Source organism: Thamnophis sirtalis, unplaced genomic scaffold (genome assembly GCF_051295495.1).
Source record: "Thamnophis sirtalis isolate CommonGarterSnake01/CBP01778 unplaced genomic scaffold, rThaSir2_p1.2 scaffold_3, whole genome shotgun sequence".
NCBI classification, from domain to species: Eukaryota; Metazoa; Chordata; class Lepidosauria; order Squamata; family Natricidae; genus Thamnophis; species Thamnophis sirtalis.
The window spans coordinates 113,550,878-113,565,992 of record NW_028261383.1 but is presented as its reverse complement, the minus strand read 5'-3'; the positions used below and the strand labels follow the sequence as shown (position 1 = coordinate 113,565,992).

Here is a 15,115-nt window from a genome sequence, read left to right as displayed (position 1 = left end):
ATAATGTATGTTTAATGTTTGTTTTGTGAGGTTCTGCAAGTTTTATTATTAAAGTTAAATCTATATTAAAAGACTGAATAATATCATTTGAAGATTCAGCATTCTTTTTTTTTTTTTTTTTAAATTAAATGTTTTTTAAGCTTTAGTTTAAAACTGGTACAACATCTTTCTTAATATATCAATCAATTACAGATAATACAGAAAAAAAACAAAGACAACAATCAGAAAAACAAAACGAAACACAGGTATCTATTATGAAAAAATAAGAAGTATATCAACTGGTTACAACATGTTTTGGTGCTTCTCTTCGATTAACTCCTATTAATTCAAGTATCTTAACTCAAATATTTGCCATATCAAAATCATTATACCTCCGGTTTTAATTATTATAATTATTTAAACATCCTTCATCCTTAGTTATGCTAAGGAATTAGTCCATGACACATGCTGGCAGTTCATTTACTTATATGTAAAATCCTCTATTATCATCAAATCCTCATGTTCTACTTTAACTAAACATCCATAATATTCAGTTATATCATATATCCTAACATTTTCCCAATATTGATTAACATTTAATTATATGAATTTTATTTAATTTTTTAATAGTGCTAATTATTATAGTTAATACTCTTTATGTATACCCTAAAGGTGTTTTCTCATATCCAATTGTTAGTTATCATATCGACTCCACATTATATACATTACTATTAATATCAATTATTATTCAACTATATCTGTTACACAAAAAAGCAATTAGATTTAGCTAATTTTCAGTTATATTCATCAATCTATCAACCAATTCCAAATTATATATATTGCTATCTATATCAATCATTGTTCAGCTATATCTATTACAAATTGAAGTAATCCAATCTAGATATTTTAGCTAAACATCCATAATATTCAATTATATCATATATCATAACATTTTCCCAATATTAATTAACTTTTGATTGTATGGGTTCTATTTAGTTTTTTTAATAGTGCTAATTATTATAGTTAATACTCTTTATGTGTAATCTAAAAGTATTTTCTCATATCCAATTGTTAATTATCATGTCAACTCCACATTATATACATTGCTCTCAGTATCAATTATTATTCAACAATATTTGTTACACAGAAAAGCAATTAGATTTAACTAGTTTTCAATTGTATTCAACAATCTATCAGCCAATTCCAGATTATATATATTGCTATCCATATCAGTCATTATTCAGCTATATCTATTACATATTAAAGTAATCCGATCTAGCTAGTTTTAAATTTTTTGTCAGCCTGTGTCCCTCCAGCCACAAGGTTTTCTCCGTCCAGTAGCCATTCGTTGAATAAATTTACCAAATGTTTCCATAAGCAAGTCCAAACAAAAGTATTTCGGCACCTTTGGATTCTGAATGTCAGTGATGAAGTAATAAAGTTGTTCTTGGTTTATAAAGCTTCCCAATTTAACTTTAATTCTCAAGGGTGGATTCTCCATTCCTTCTGCACACTGTCCCTTTAAATGAGCCGTCTTTATGGCTTCCCACTTCTTCTCTTCCTCTGAGATAGACCAGACACCATTTCTCACATTTTCCGTTTGTGTTTCAGGGACATTTAAGCATTCAACGTTCTCAGTTTTAGCTTCATATTTTAGAATAAATTGATCGAGTTTTCGTTCCAATCTTTGATAAGAATGAAAAAGCTCTCTACATGCAGAGAAAAGAGTCTGAAATGAAGTCTTGGGGGTATCTTGGGACGCCATGATGTGTCGTAGTTAAAATAAAAATAAAAATTCTCTTTTTTCCCCCAGAGGCTTCGAAGCACTCTTTTTTTTTATATAGTCTCTTACCGGCTGTCAATCTTATCTGATTGTAAACAGAGCTGGATAGTAAAGTAATAAAAATGTCGAATCGTGACGGGCTAGTTAGTAGGAATTAAGTTTTACGATCCACTTAAGGAGATTCAGAGGGGGGAGGATATCGCGGAGTTTCTTGAAGCATTTAAGAGGTAAAGTAACCACCAGTCATAAAACCATTAGAAAAGCTAATTCGCCGCTGATCTTCTTATTGTTTGGTTTCCAATTAGCTTAATTTTTAACAGGAACAAACTCTCTTGGATAATAAAATCAGCTTACCAGATGATATCACTTCTTCCATTCTTAGGGGCACCTGCAGTTTCAGTTAGCACACAGCTAATCCAAAAGGAATTGGCACAGGGAGTTAATACCCTCCCCCAGAGATTTGCGATTACCTCTGGGGTCCTGGGTCCCTCCCCACCTCCACTGTCGTCTTCGGGACAGCTGGGGTTCAAAGAACCCGTCCAAAAAGTCCTTTGGTATAGAGGAATTTCAGGAGTAGCCTAAAACTCCATCTTCTCACTGCTAAGCCCCGCCTTCTTCCCAAGATTCAGCATTCTGATGACACATAGCTATCCTATTTTTCTTTATGCTGGCAACTATAGCAACCTATTTCACAAAGAGATAGGATGGGCTGTGAGTGACAAGGCTAAAAACCAATTACCTTGTGGGGTGTGAATTATAGTTAATTCAAAATTAAAATTTGGAATTCTGCAATGCTACTCCCGTACTGAAACAGAACAACACAGTGGCTTGATCTGACCTTGACTGTATTAAGAGATGTGATGACAGACAACAAAGTGAAACTTGAACCAAACAAGATGAAAATGCTATTATTGAACAGATTACCTGTGGAAATGATAGCATTCAACATATTTTCAGTTTAAATTCATAGTTTTGGGATTGCTTCTAGATCCATTTATATTATTAGAAATGTAAGTGTTTTCCACAGCACAAAATCAACGTTTGTGTATGCCACTGAGTATGGGTATTCGATAGGTTCATCAATATCCCAGGACATCATACATTGTTCCAAAAAAAAACCCATTACACTGTGGTTTTATAGATTTTTGCAATTCTGACATTTAAGCAATCACTTAATCCATATAACAGTTCCCTGTAGACAGCTTATCTCAGATAAATACTTGCCTTGTTTCTTATTCAGAAATTTGGCTTAAAGGACTTATTCTACTATACTTAGAAGGAAATAGAAATAATTCCTGCCATCATTTTTCCACTAATCTGCAATTATTTATTAAACTCCCATTGTGTAAATATTTTTTACTGCATTGGTGCATATAATTTAAAAAGTCGGAAGCTATTCATGATATTTTGCCAAACGTTATTAATTTGGTTACATAGAACCCAATAAGCTACCAGGCATGCTTTAGAGTGTTAACACATTATATAAAAACCTTCATGGGAACTTATATGTGGGACCCCTTTCTCCAATTGTTTCTGTCTGGTGTACTAGATCAGGCAAAGTAGGCCCATTTATTAAGCAGTACTATGCAGACCTGGTAAGTATTTGCCCTTTGGAAGCTTGGAGGTTTTTGGCCCTGACCCTCCCGGCATTTTACAAATCCTTCAACAACTGACTGTCCCCTGGGAATGATCGTATAGCAGTGATGGTGAACCTTTTAGGCACCAATTCCCTAAACTACACGTGCACCAGCCCAAACTAAAAGGTGTGCATGTGCGGGTGAATGTGTGCATCAATGGTGGGTTCTGGATCCCGTTCCAAACGGTATGGTTGGAATGGGCCCGGCGGCGTCCACATGGACGCGCGCAGCAAGTGCATGATTCTTACCGCCTCCGCAAGCCTCCAGCTGCTCAACGGAGCGTCGCATACATGCCATGCACATAAGCCTTAAAAGACAGGTAAGAAGCTCAGGTGGGCGTGTGGGCTCGCCGAAGCGCCATACTGGAACGGTATCTGGTGCTCTGGGCAGGCTCCGGTACGCCCATACTGGGGCATACCGCCTGCAACCCACCACTGGTGTGCATGCACAGATATGCATGAGCATTCTCATGTGCAAACATGCATATGTGCGGACATGCACACATACACAGCAAAGGCCAGGTGGCTGGCAGGAGACTGGGCATCCCAACACTGGAGGTGCGGCAAGAGGTAAGATCTTTTTCTTTTGTGAGCTTCTGTTTCGTTTGCAGGGAAACAGAAGCTCACAAAAGAAAGGCAACAGAGATCTGACCTGGGGCAACGATGTGCATGCCAGCAGAGAGGGCTCTGTGTGTCACCTCTGGCACGTGTGCCATAGTTTTGCCATCACAGCTGTATAGGTTAGGTGAGCTTGGCATTATGTTCTGTTGCCTTTAAATGTTGTGTTCACCTGCAGTCACAACTGAAATATTGGGCACCTCTTCAAATTAATATTACAAAGAAAATGTTGCCTAGACACAGTTATTGTGTTAATATTGTTTTTAATTTTCTATTTGTCTCTGATTCAGCTATGATTTAGGTTTTAACAGAAGTACAACATGAGGCAAGCAGAAATCAGGTAATGGCAAATAACTTCCAAAATCTTGCCAAAAAAGCTGCAGTGACTTGTCCAGGCAGCCTCCAGGAGTCAACACTGACTTGAAAGTACAAAAAAAATGAGGCAGTTTTTTTGAGCAGCTTGTTTCTGGCAACTTGCTTTGGGGTATTAAAAGGGAAGCAAATGTATTTATGATTACCAAGGAGGTACTTTTAAATGCTTTTCAGGCTGCGGTAAATTTCAAAATAATTTGATTGCAGTGATATTTTGTGGGCATTAAGGATTTGCTTCTCTGCTTCAGGTAACAAATAACTGGCTTTCCATGTAAGATTGTAACTTGAATTCAGTTTTAGTTGCTAGCTGGCTTGGATTATGTAAATCTGCAGATAGTACAGGTGGGAATGTCCATGTTGTTAAATGCCACTTCCTCATCAGTAGTGTATTGAGTCTTATGGTTAATCTATTACTTTCTGACGTGGGTCACCCTTATCATTCGTGATTGTTTGCAATAAATGACATTTATTATAACAGTATTTCAAAATGTTCTCTTGTATTTTGTACCATTGTCATAACCACCCAGTGGAACACCTGCTTTCCCCGGTTGCTGCCCTCCCGATGTGTTTGATTTCCAACTTCCCCAATTCCCCATCTAACGGAATTCCATTCATAGGGCACCAGATTGAAGAAACTGGCATAACATAAGCGAAACTGCGGCGTTGCAAGGTTCTCTGAATCTTGGCTGGCTTGAGGTTTAAGAAAACCTCAGTTTCTGGGTGGAGTTGATTAATTGAACGGCAATCATCGGGGGGGGGGCGGTTCGACGTTTTCTGGAAAGGTTTTAATAGAAGAGGTTGAGCGCGAGCCTCCCGTGACGTCACCCGATTAGCTCCCGCCGGGAGACCAGCCGCCAGCCTCAAGAATTCGGAAGTAAAACAACCGTTGACAGAAGAGCAATTGCTTATCTCCTTCGCTCTTAAGGTACAAGGCGGACTCTCGGCAACCGTTACTTCCCCATGTGTGACGCAGGCCGCGTCTTCATTGGCGCAGCATTCGAAAGGTTTCGGCTGCAATTGGAGAAAGCAGGATGGAGAGGCGGGCTTTCGAGAGAGAATGTTGTGGCAAGCTCTGGAAGATTCTCCGCCCGCCATATAAACTTGGAAACGGAAGCGCCTCCTTCTAAATTACAGTTTGGGGAGACGAGCGAGCGTGTGGGGTAGGTGGCCGGCTACTGAGGGAGTTGCGAAGGGCGATGGGGAAAGATTATTATCGTATCCTGGGCCTGAGCCGCGGGGCTAGCGAAGATGACATTAAGAAGGCGTATCGTAAGCAGGCGCTGCGCTACCATCCCGACAAGAATAAGGACCCTGGAGCCGAGGAGCGCTTCAAAGAAATCGCCGAGGCGTACGATGTGTTGAGTGACCCGAAAAAGCGCGACATTTTCGACAAGTTCGGCGAGGAAGGTGCGTGCCAAGAGAGACCCGACAGGCCGCGGGGGAGGGAAGAATTCGAGTCTGCGATGCATGGGGGGCGGGGGATGTCTACGACACGTTGTCGTTTATCCGAGTTTACAAGGGGGGGGAATCTAATTTGTTAAGAATCGGACACTTTAAACTAGCGAAGCTGCCTTAGTGTGCTGCGTGTCTTTCCTGTATTCTCTTAAGAAGGAAATTGAAATGACCGGGGTCGCGGCGTAAATCGCAGGACGCAAAGGGAGGGGAGGGGAAACAAATTAACTGATCGGTAGGCCAGGGAAGCAGAATTGAATCGCCCCCGTTGAATTTTTTTAATCACGGAAGCGAATGAAATTGGAAAGTGAAACTTCAAAGTGAAACGGCTGTACTTGGGCAGGGGACTTGAATAAATGTTTTTTTCAGCTTTGAAATATTTTTATCTTTAACATTTGCTTAAGCCAAGGAATGACGACCTACCTTCGGCTGTACGTTTCTCTGATATTAAAATTTGTATTCTATTTTCCTCGATTGCTAATAATCTTGCCCCCACCCTGAAAGAATAGCTGCTAACTTTCCAGTTTGCTACATTATAATTGTGAGATCTAGCTTTTAGGTCCCATTAATAAAGACTTTTCCCAGCGGCTGTGGAAAACCACCATGTTGGGACTAATTTCCCAAGGAAGGGGAAGGGAGGGCAAAATAGTGGAGAACAAGAGAACAAGTTCTTTTACTCTCCATTCTGGAAACTGGCCAGATGAGTTGCCATCTTTGAATTGTTCTGATTGTATAGAGGTCACTCCTCAAAAATCCACCATTGTTTTACAGGTTCTTCCTGTCTAGTAGGAAGCTACTTTGAGCCAGGTGGAAATGCTTCGGTTAGGAAGCTGCAAAATAATGTATTAAAATTAGAATTTCTCCTGTTTCTAATGATTTTATGTACACTAATAAAGATTGCTGAGTATATACATTCTGTCAACTTTCTGTCTTGTGGCATGTATGTTTTAAAGAGCATCATTCCATCTCTAGCATTTATAAAACATAGGATTTAAAACAGACACTCTTACTATACAATTTGTACAGATTTGGGACAGCTTTTCAGTACTGGCTTTCATTGTCTTACTTATATTCGTAATAAATATTAAGCAATTTTCCTCTGAAGACTTGGTAAAATATGTATTCACTGCATATATTTGGGTTGCATGACAAGCTGTCTAAGATAGGTGGAGCCTTTCCTGCAAAGTCTTCTAGTAGTAGCTAGAATATTCTAGTATATTCATATGCTAGTGTCCTTTCCAATATTATTTTCCCCCCATAATTCTTAAAATATACCTATTGCTTTATCCAGTTGAGGTAAAAATGAATGATAATTTGTGTTGTATCAATAATAACATTCAGTTCAGAAGAGTATTATAGACTGAAACACTGAAAAAGGTGTTTTGCTGATTTTATACAGTTGAATCATGGTGAAAAGGGAAATTGAGAGAAAAATGGAGGTGAAAATTTGAGGTATTTCTAAGATTAGCCGTATTTTACATTCTCAAATACTAAAAAGAAATAATGTAACATGAGACATTGAACATAAGTATTATTGGATGAATATTACATTTTTATGTTTTCTATATTTCAGGATTAAAAGGTGGTGGTCCCAGTTGTAGTGGAGGAGGTCCCAATGGTACTTCTTTCACTTACACCTTCCATGGAGATCCTCATGCCATGTTTGCACAGTTCTTCGGTGGACGGAATCCTTTTGATAACTTTTTTGGTCAGAGGAATGGAGATGATGACATGGATGTTGACGATCCTTTTTCAACTTTTCAAAACTTTGAAAATATTGGTTTTACTCGCAGTCGTGGGGGACATGAAAACATCCGTAAGAAACAAGATCCTCCAATCATCCATGAGTTGAGGGTGTCGTTGGAGGAAATTTACACAGGTTGCACCAAGAAAATGAAAATTTCACACAAGCGTCTCAATCCAGATGGGAAAAGCACACGCAGTGAGGATAAGATTTTAACAATAGAAGTAAAACGAGGGTGGAAAGAAGGAACTAAGATCACATTCCCCAAAGAAGGAGACCAAACACCACTCAACATTCCAGCTGATATAGTTTTTGTTCTAAAGGACAAGCCACACAACATTTTTAAGAGAGATGGGTCTGATATTATATACCCAGCTAAGATCAGCCTCCGTGAGGTAAGTTGAAAAGCTACATTTTGTTATTTGAAAGATGGACTAGGTAATAAAATGTCTAAATTGCTGTATTTTACAATAGATAAAAGTTTAATTCAGATAATCCATATATAACTGTAATAATAGACTTGTTGCAAATTTAAATAGCCCATAAGAGTATATAGTCTCAAGATACTGACAGCATTATGGAACACATGCAGGAAGCATGCTTCATATTGCTGTAGTAGCTTTAACAGAAACATTGAAGTATATTGGTATATATGTGGCATTCAGTTTTTTGGCATTTTCTCTTATCATGAAATCTTATTGAAGTTTAAAGTCATTGTCAATTGAAAATAGTTTTCCCTGGTTTTTCCCATTTGTAAAAAACATACTGATTTATGTGGTTTATTTTTATATACAGGCTTTGTGTGGCTGCACTGTGAATACACCAACATTAGACGGTAGAACCATACCAATGATATTCAAAGATGTCATTAAACCTGGCATGAAGCGAAGAATTCCCGGAGAAGGCCTTCCATTTCCCAAGAATCTAAATCAGCGAGGGGATCTTATTATTGAATTTGATGTAAGATTCCCAGACAGAATTCCACAGTCTTCCAAAAGTGTCCTAGAACAGATCTTGCCAATATAATAAGACTGACACTGACTGGACTGCACTACCTCTGTTATGGAGGATTATATACTGGAATCAAGATTTCAGGGTTTGTTTTGGCAGTGGACATGAGAGTAACTTTATGCTACAAAAGATTTCAACGAATTGATTGGAAAAAAAAAGAATATTGCACTGCTAAATGACTTTAGACCCAGATTGCCTTTGCTCATAGCATTTATAACCAGGAGCATTTGCTGAAAGAAACAGAAAAAACATCTCAAAAATTTGAATCTGAGTATGGCAACCAGTCATGATCTCTGCATCTATTTGACAAGCCCTAGTTCAGGCAATGCCCATACAGATTCTCATTAGAAAAAAAAAATGACACAAATTTAAACTGGACTTCAGAAGTAAACATCTTCGATCTCTTGTCTATGTTGTATTGTGTTGTCTTTGTCTTTTACATTATTTCCTGAAGGAGGATAGGCTATTTTTAGTAAATATTCAGATTTCCAGCTTCCTTGATATTCCTATGGTACTATTTAAATAGTACCAAATGCTGACATTCTGGAAAGTTGTTCATATAGCCATAAAAATAATTTGCCTCTTTCAGAAAGTTGAATGGAATAGGGCTTTTTCTAATAACAGGTAGCTCTTGAACGCATGCAAAAAAATTACAGGAAGCCACCTGATTTACAGACTTGCCAGATAATGTTTTTCTATACAGACATATTTATATGTCCTGCTAGAGGACTTGGTCTAAAAGAATTTAATGTATCAAGTCTATCATATTTACAGTTGAAAATTTTAATAAAAAGACTGGAGTCTTGCTTATTGATATATATATACTTAAAAATATTTGTTTTTCTCCTATTATTAAACATTTGGTAAATTAATTAAATCTGATGATTGCTGCAAATTGACAAAACAGCAGATACTTAAAACTACACATGAATTGTCACTGTTTTCTGTCAGGAAAAAGACATTGTAATTCTAAACCTTATTTTTTTTAAGAAATTAAACATTTGTTTTGTTCAGATTGAATAACCAAGGGTAAGGAGAAATGCTCTTTATTGTAATTAGAATATGGCTGTAGCTATCTAATGAAGTATGCAGATTTTCTGCTGCCAAGTGTTTTGAACAGAAATTATACCAGGCTCTTTGATCTTTCAGGAGGATTATTGCCGAAAAGCAGTAGAGATGGTTAAGAAATCTAGCCAAATCTTCAAAAAATATACATTGTTTCATATCCCCAATAAGATTATTGGTAATCTAAGACTTGACTGGTTTGGGAAGACAAGATTGTCATTCGTAGATAGCTAACATTATAGTACTAAAAGTATTGTAAGGATTTAATAAATACAAATTCTAAAGTGTCATATATTTGATATCAATATCAAAGTAAAACCTTATGTCTCTTCTTTAAGAGGGTATACATGCTTTATATTACATGAACTTTTTGATATTTAATTGGTTTAATGACAGATTATTGCTCTGAGAAAAATTAATAAACAAAGGTATGTTGGTCTTCCAACTGTAGAATGCACAGCAACAATACTTCATCATACAAGTAGTTGGTGAGTTCATCAAGTTGGTGAAGTGCCAGTATGCATGACATCCTATTTAAGTTTGTACAATGGAACCTGGGTGGAGGAGACTTGTGATGAAATACATTTCTCATAGCTTGGGGTGGGCCATAATATTATTGTTGATAATATAACAATAGCCAGTTTGGTCTAGTGGTTAAGGCTAAAAAGGGGGGACATTTTGTCCCACTTTAGCTATGAAAGCTGATTTTTGACCAGTCACTGTCTCTTGGCCCAACTGCCCTCCCAGGATGGTGGTTGTGGGGAAATATAGAAGGAAGAAGATATGTTGGGATATGTTTGCCGCCTTGAGTTATTTGTAAAAACAATAAAAGGATACAAATAAAGTAGATATATAATATACAACTTTTTTTAAACCCCAAGCATGCAAATGGCAATCATCTGACCACAGGACACTAAAATGGTCCTAAGTGTGACTAGCCATTAAGTTACTTTTTTAGCACTATCATAGCTTTAATCACTAAATGGGGGTGGTTAACCTAAATTACCTATAACAACTTATCTAAAATATGTCAACTGTTTATTTGTGGGCATACAATATTTCAGTGATACATATCATCCTGTAAACAGGCCCTACCCAAAAGTCTGCCATGCCTGGCTCTTCAATGAGATACTGAACTGTCCAATTTGAATTTGACTCCAGGTGACCACATGGATCATGTAGTTGCTTAACATCAGGGAAATGATTTGCCACTAACATCTGTTTTTTTTTTTTTTTTTTTTTTTTGGTCTAGCTTACAGCCATATGGTTTCCTGGTGGTCTCTCAAAGTATAAACCTAGTCTAATTGTTAATTTTTTAAAGGCCACTATAGTACCTTGCCCAATAGCTTTTGTTTAGATTAAAAACTGAGCTACAGTAAGGAATTTTTCCTAGCTATTATTTTACACTAACTGGTATTTAGGGTATAATTGTCAAAGAACTTGAAGCTTGTGCTAAATCTGGTTCAGAGTTTTTGAGGCTTAGATTGATGGGGATGTATACATGCATATTACTGCTTCATAAACTGGAAAGAGTATATAGACAAAAAGAATTTGTACAAGAGCATTTAAAAGCTTAAGTAAATTATTTTGGCCATGCCAAAGAAATATACTTGTAAACGGTGGTGTTAAGAACATACATTTCAACTACGGGTACAGACTTGTTTTTATGTCGAATGCATATGGTATGCACATACAGAAGCTGAAGTATCTGAATTACGCTGTTGATTTTACTGTATGTACAATGACCATACGTGACAGCTATGCCTAAAAAATACTTTGCATGTGAGTTGTCATTACAGGAAGCAATCCCAATGAAAAAGGGATAAAAGACTTAAGTAGAATTAAATATCTGAAATCAAAGCTGTATAAAATAACAGGTTCCAACGAGTTATTAAGCTAACTCTAACTCATTTCTAGTACAGTATATGTGCAATTTATTGTTCTGCATCCTGAACAATCTCAGAAGAAGTTAAGGCTATCATTAGTTACTGGCCAAAACATCCTGCCCAATTCAAAGTCCTAATATTAGCCTTTAGAATCTTAAATTTCCTGGATATCAGGTTAATGGTCACTATATGTTTCTCTGGTTGGCTACTGAAATCATCTGAAATCTCAGTTCATCTATCAAGTTTTTAAAAATGGCTACTAGAGTGAGCTTTTCAATAGTACAAGTTGTTTTTGGCCCTGTAGAGAGACTTACTGGCATTTCAGGCCTATTCAAAAATTTCATTTTCCCAAGCTTTTAAGCATCTAAATATTATTTAAAATATTAGTTTTCTGATATTCACTTTTAGGTATAAACTTGTATTTTTATATTGTGATTCTTTTTGTACTTGCAAAGCTAAGTAAATGTTTGCTATGTTATGATGCAGTAAAACGACTCAATGCCCTTGGCTTACTCATGGAAATGAATGCAGCAATAGGCATTAATTATCAAGGTTTAATATTATACATAGTCCTCGACGTAAGACCACAATTGAGCCCAAAATGTCTATTGCCAAGCAAGGCAGTTAAGTGAGTTTTGCCTCATTTTATGACCTTTTTGCTAGAGTTAAGTGAATCATTGCAGTTGTTAAGTGACTTAGCCTTCCATTCTCCAGAGATCAGTAGAATGAGGACCCAGTTTGTTGGGGGCAATATACTGACTATAGATCACTGTAAAGCACTATGAAGCAATATATAAGTCTTAATTACTATTACTATCATGAGGTCATTAAGCGAATTTGGATTTCCCCATTAGCTGCATGTCACGTCTGCTGGGAAGATTACAAATGGTGATCATGTGATCCTGGGACAGTGCAACTGTCATAAATAGATGCCAATTGCCCCAAATTTTGATCACATGACCATGAAGATGCTGCAAAGGTCATAAGTGAAAAATGATCATAAGGCATTTTTTCAATATTATTATAACTTTGAACAGTCACTAAATATATGGTTGTACGTTCAGGACTACAAGTTGGTATAAAATCAAGTCTATACAGTTGAAAGGCAAGGAATATTCCAAAATGTAACCTACTACATGAACTATAGCAATATAGATGTCTAGATGTGTATTTTCCCCATTAGCGATATTCTAATTTTCATGAATTTCTTCATACAACTGAATATGAATATTTAGGCACTCAATCAAATGGTGTGTTTCAATTGACCTCAAAGTAAACTAAATTAGGAATAATCCTTACATGGTACAAAATTGTTCATGACATACTTATGCAAATTTTAATGCATACATATTGACATGCCATTGTTTACAGATTCAAAAACAGAATATGGCAGATGCAAAGATTTGGACATCCTCTAACAGATTTTTTGAAGCATTTCCTTTGCTTGAAATAACAGCTTCCAAACATTTCCCGTAGTCATGTTAAATCTTGCTTTATTTATTTTATTTGAAAACTTAAAGATCAAAGCACATTTGTGCTAGACCTGCAAATGGTCAGATCTATGAAACAGAGCCCACAGATCACTGGAAATGACCTATTTACACATTTACCTGAAGAGTAATAGTTATCCACATGTCCCCAGCACATGGTTGCTTATACACTTACGATCTGTGGGACAATTGTAAGAAAACTAAAGTACTGTATTTTTCAGAGTTTAAGACGCACCATTATTCCCCCTAAAAGTGTGTGGAAATGTTGGTGCGTCTTATATACTGAATACAGCCATTTTTGGCCTCCCGAAGCCCCACCCCTGCATCCCATTTTTCGTAAAAACTGAGGCTTTTTTTGCTTTGCCTTAGCCCCCAGCAGCACTCTGCAGGCTTCAGCAGGTCTGGGCCAAAGCAAAAATACCTGTTTTTGCGAAAAATTGGTGAAAAGTCGGGCATTTTTAGAAAAAAACAGGCTTTTTTCCCTTATTCCCAGCTCTGCTGAAGCCTGCAGACTGCTACTGGGAGCTGTGGGAAGGCAAAAACTTTTTTTTCTTACCTCTTGAAATCTTGGTGCGTCTTATGCACCAGTGCATCTTATAGTCCGAAAATATGGTATATATATTTTAAAAATCAAGCTTGAAACATTTTGGATCAACATCCTTTGCACCAAGGAAACAAGTTAAATTGTAAGTGGCAATCACCAAGATACTTTTGGAGAAAAAGAAATAAAATATTTGAATAAAAATTACCTTGCCGACATTTAAGAATGGAGATGGCTCTATTATGCTTTGGATTATATAGCACAGGATGCATTATATGGGAAGAATGAGTTCCATTTAGAAGCCCCACAATAATGTAAGAAAATGTCTCTAAGTATCCATAACATACAACCACAAAGGGAAGAGGAGATGCTGCAGCCCAAGTCCAGACAGGTGGTGAAGGAGATGCTGCAGCATCAAACCAGGGCAAGAGAAAGGGTGCTGCAGTGTAAGCTCAGTGAGGCAGAGTGTGGAAGGGGTGCTGTGATCTCATATTCTATAGTGAGCGCTTTAGGAGAAAATATGGCAAGAGCAATTTATAAGAGTGACTTGTGATCTTCCCAGCTGGCTTCCTCATTGACTTTGCTTTTAGGATGCCAGCAGAGAAAGTTGCAAATGATGACCGCCTGACCATAGGATGCAGCAAGTATTGTAAGTGAAACCTGGTTGTCAAGTGCACAAATTGCAATCACATGAGTGCAGTGGTACTGCAACAACTGCAACTTGAAGGACCAGAGGTATCATTTATTCAGTGCCGTCACCACCTTGAGGATTGCTGTACAGATGGTTGTTAATCAAGAACCTCCATAATGGAATAAAAATAAGAGCAAAGCTCATGTAGTTACTTTGGAACAAACGCCATCTAGCTAGCCAAATGAACCAATGTTGCTGTCAAATCAATTTCACTCTTCAACCTAACCTGGTTTATCAAATACAAATTTAAGAAAAGAGGCTGAGATATGCCCAGTATATCTTGAAATTCTTGGGGGGGGGGGGGGAATAGAAACTTCATAAAAACTATGTATTGTTAAGGAACCTATTTCCAGGATAATGTTCCTATGCTTGCAAGTCCATCCTATTTTCAGGTGCAATTGACCAGGTCCATCATGAAGGTTCAGTTAAACGAATTCATTTCTAAAAGCCTATGCATAGGAATCTTCTCAACTCACACTGGGCACCTGCCTAGAGTTAGCTAAATGTCAATGGCACTCAAGGGGAGTTAGACTTAGTTCTCTTGTGGCTATGTAGCGATTCTAGACTGATCTCCCTTTTCGTTCCACCCTCTGGTTTTGCTATCCCTTCTCCTACACCTATGCATGTCTAAAGGTATATTGATTTCACTGGTTTTTCATTTGCCTTCCCAAATCTAGTACCAAATGAGACCTTGACATATGTCCATTCTACAAGGTAGACCAGAGTAGAAAACCAAAGACATACATGATAGTACTAATTTTGTTTTAAAAGATTAGAACATAGAAACTTGCAACTCTGAATATACTTTCCTCCCCCCCTCTCCTCCCAATATCTTAATATGAACTTG

The 15,115-nt window shown here is 37.2% G+C and overlaps 1 protein-coding gene across 3 annotated transcripts in view; it reads left to right on the top strand.

The window, feature by feature from the left end:
• DNAJB1 (DnaJ heat shock protein family (Hsp40) member B1) overlaps positions 1-9,405 on the top strand; it is a 53,401-nt gene extending 43,996 nt beyond the window's left edge. For 2 of the 3 annotated variants that reach the window (XM_087709741.1, XM_087709740.1), the window contains 2 exons: positions 7,414-7,979; positions 8,380-9,405. In XM_087709741.1, the coding sequence (XP_087565867.1) occupies positions 7,500-7,979; positions 8,380-8,610 (711 nt within the window). In that variant the 5' untranslated portion in view covers positions 7,414-7,499 and the 3' untranslated portion in view covers positions 8,611-9,405. Of the gene's footprint in view, positions 1-5,477; positions 5,796-7,413; positions 7,980-8,379 lie in introns of those variants that run through there. The other variant, XM_014069071.2, reaches the window with a different exon arrangement.
• Positions 9,406-15,115: the final 5,710 nt, after the last annotated feature.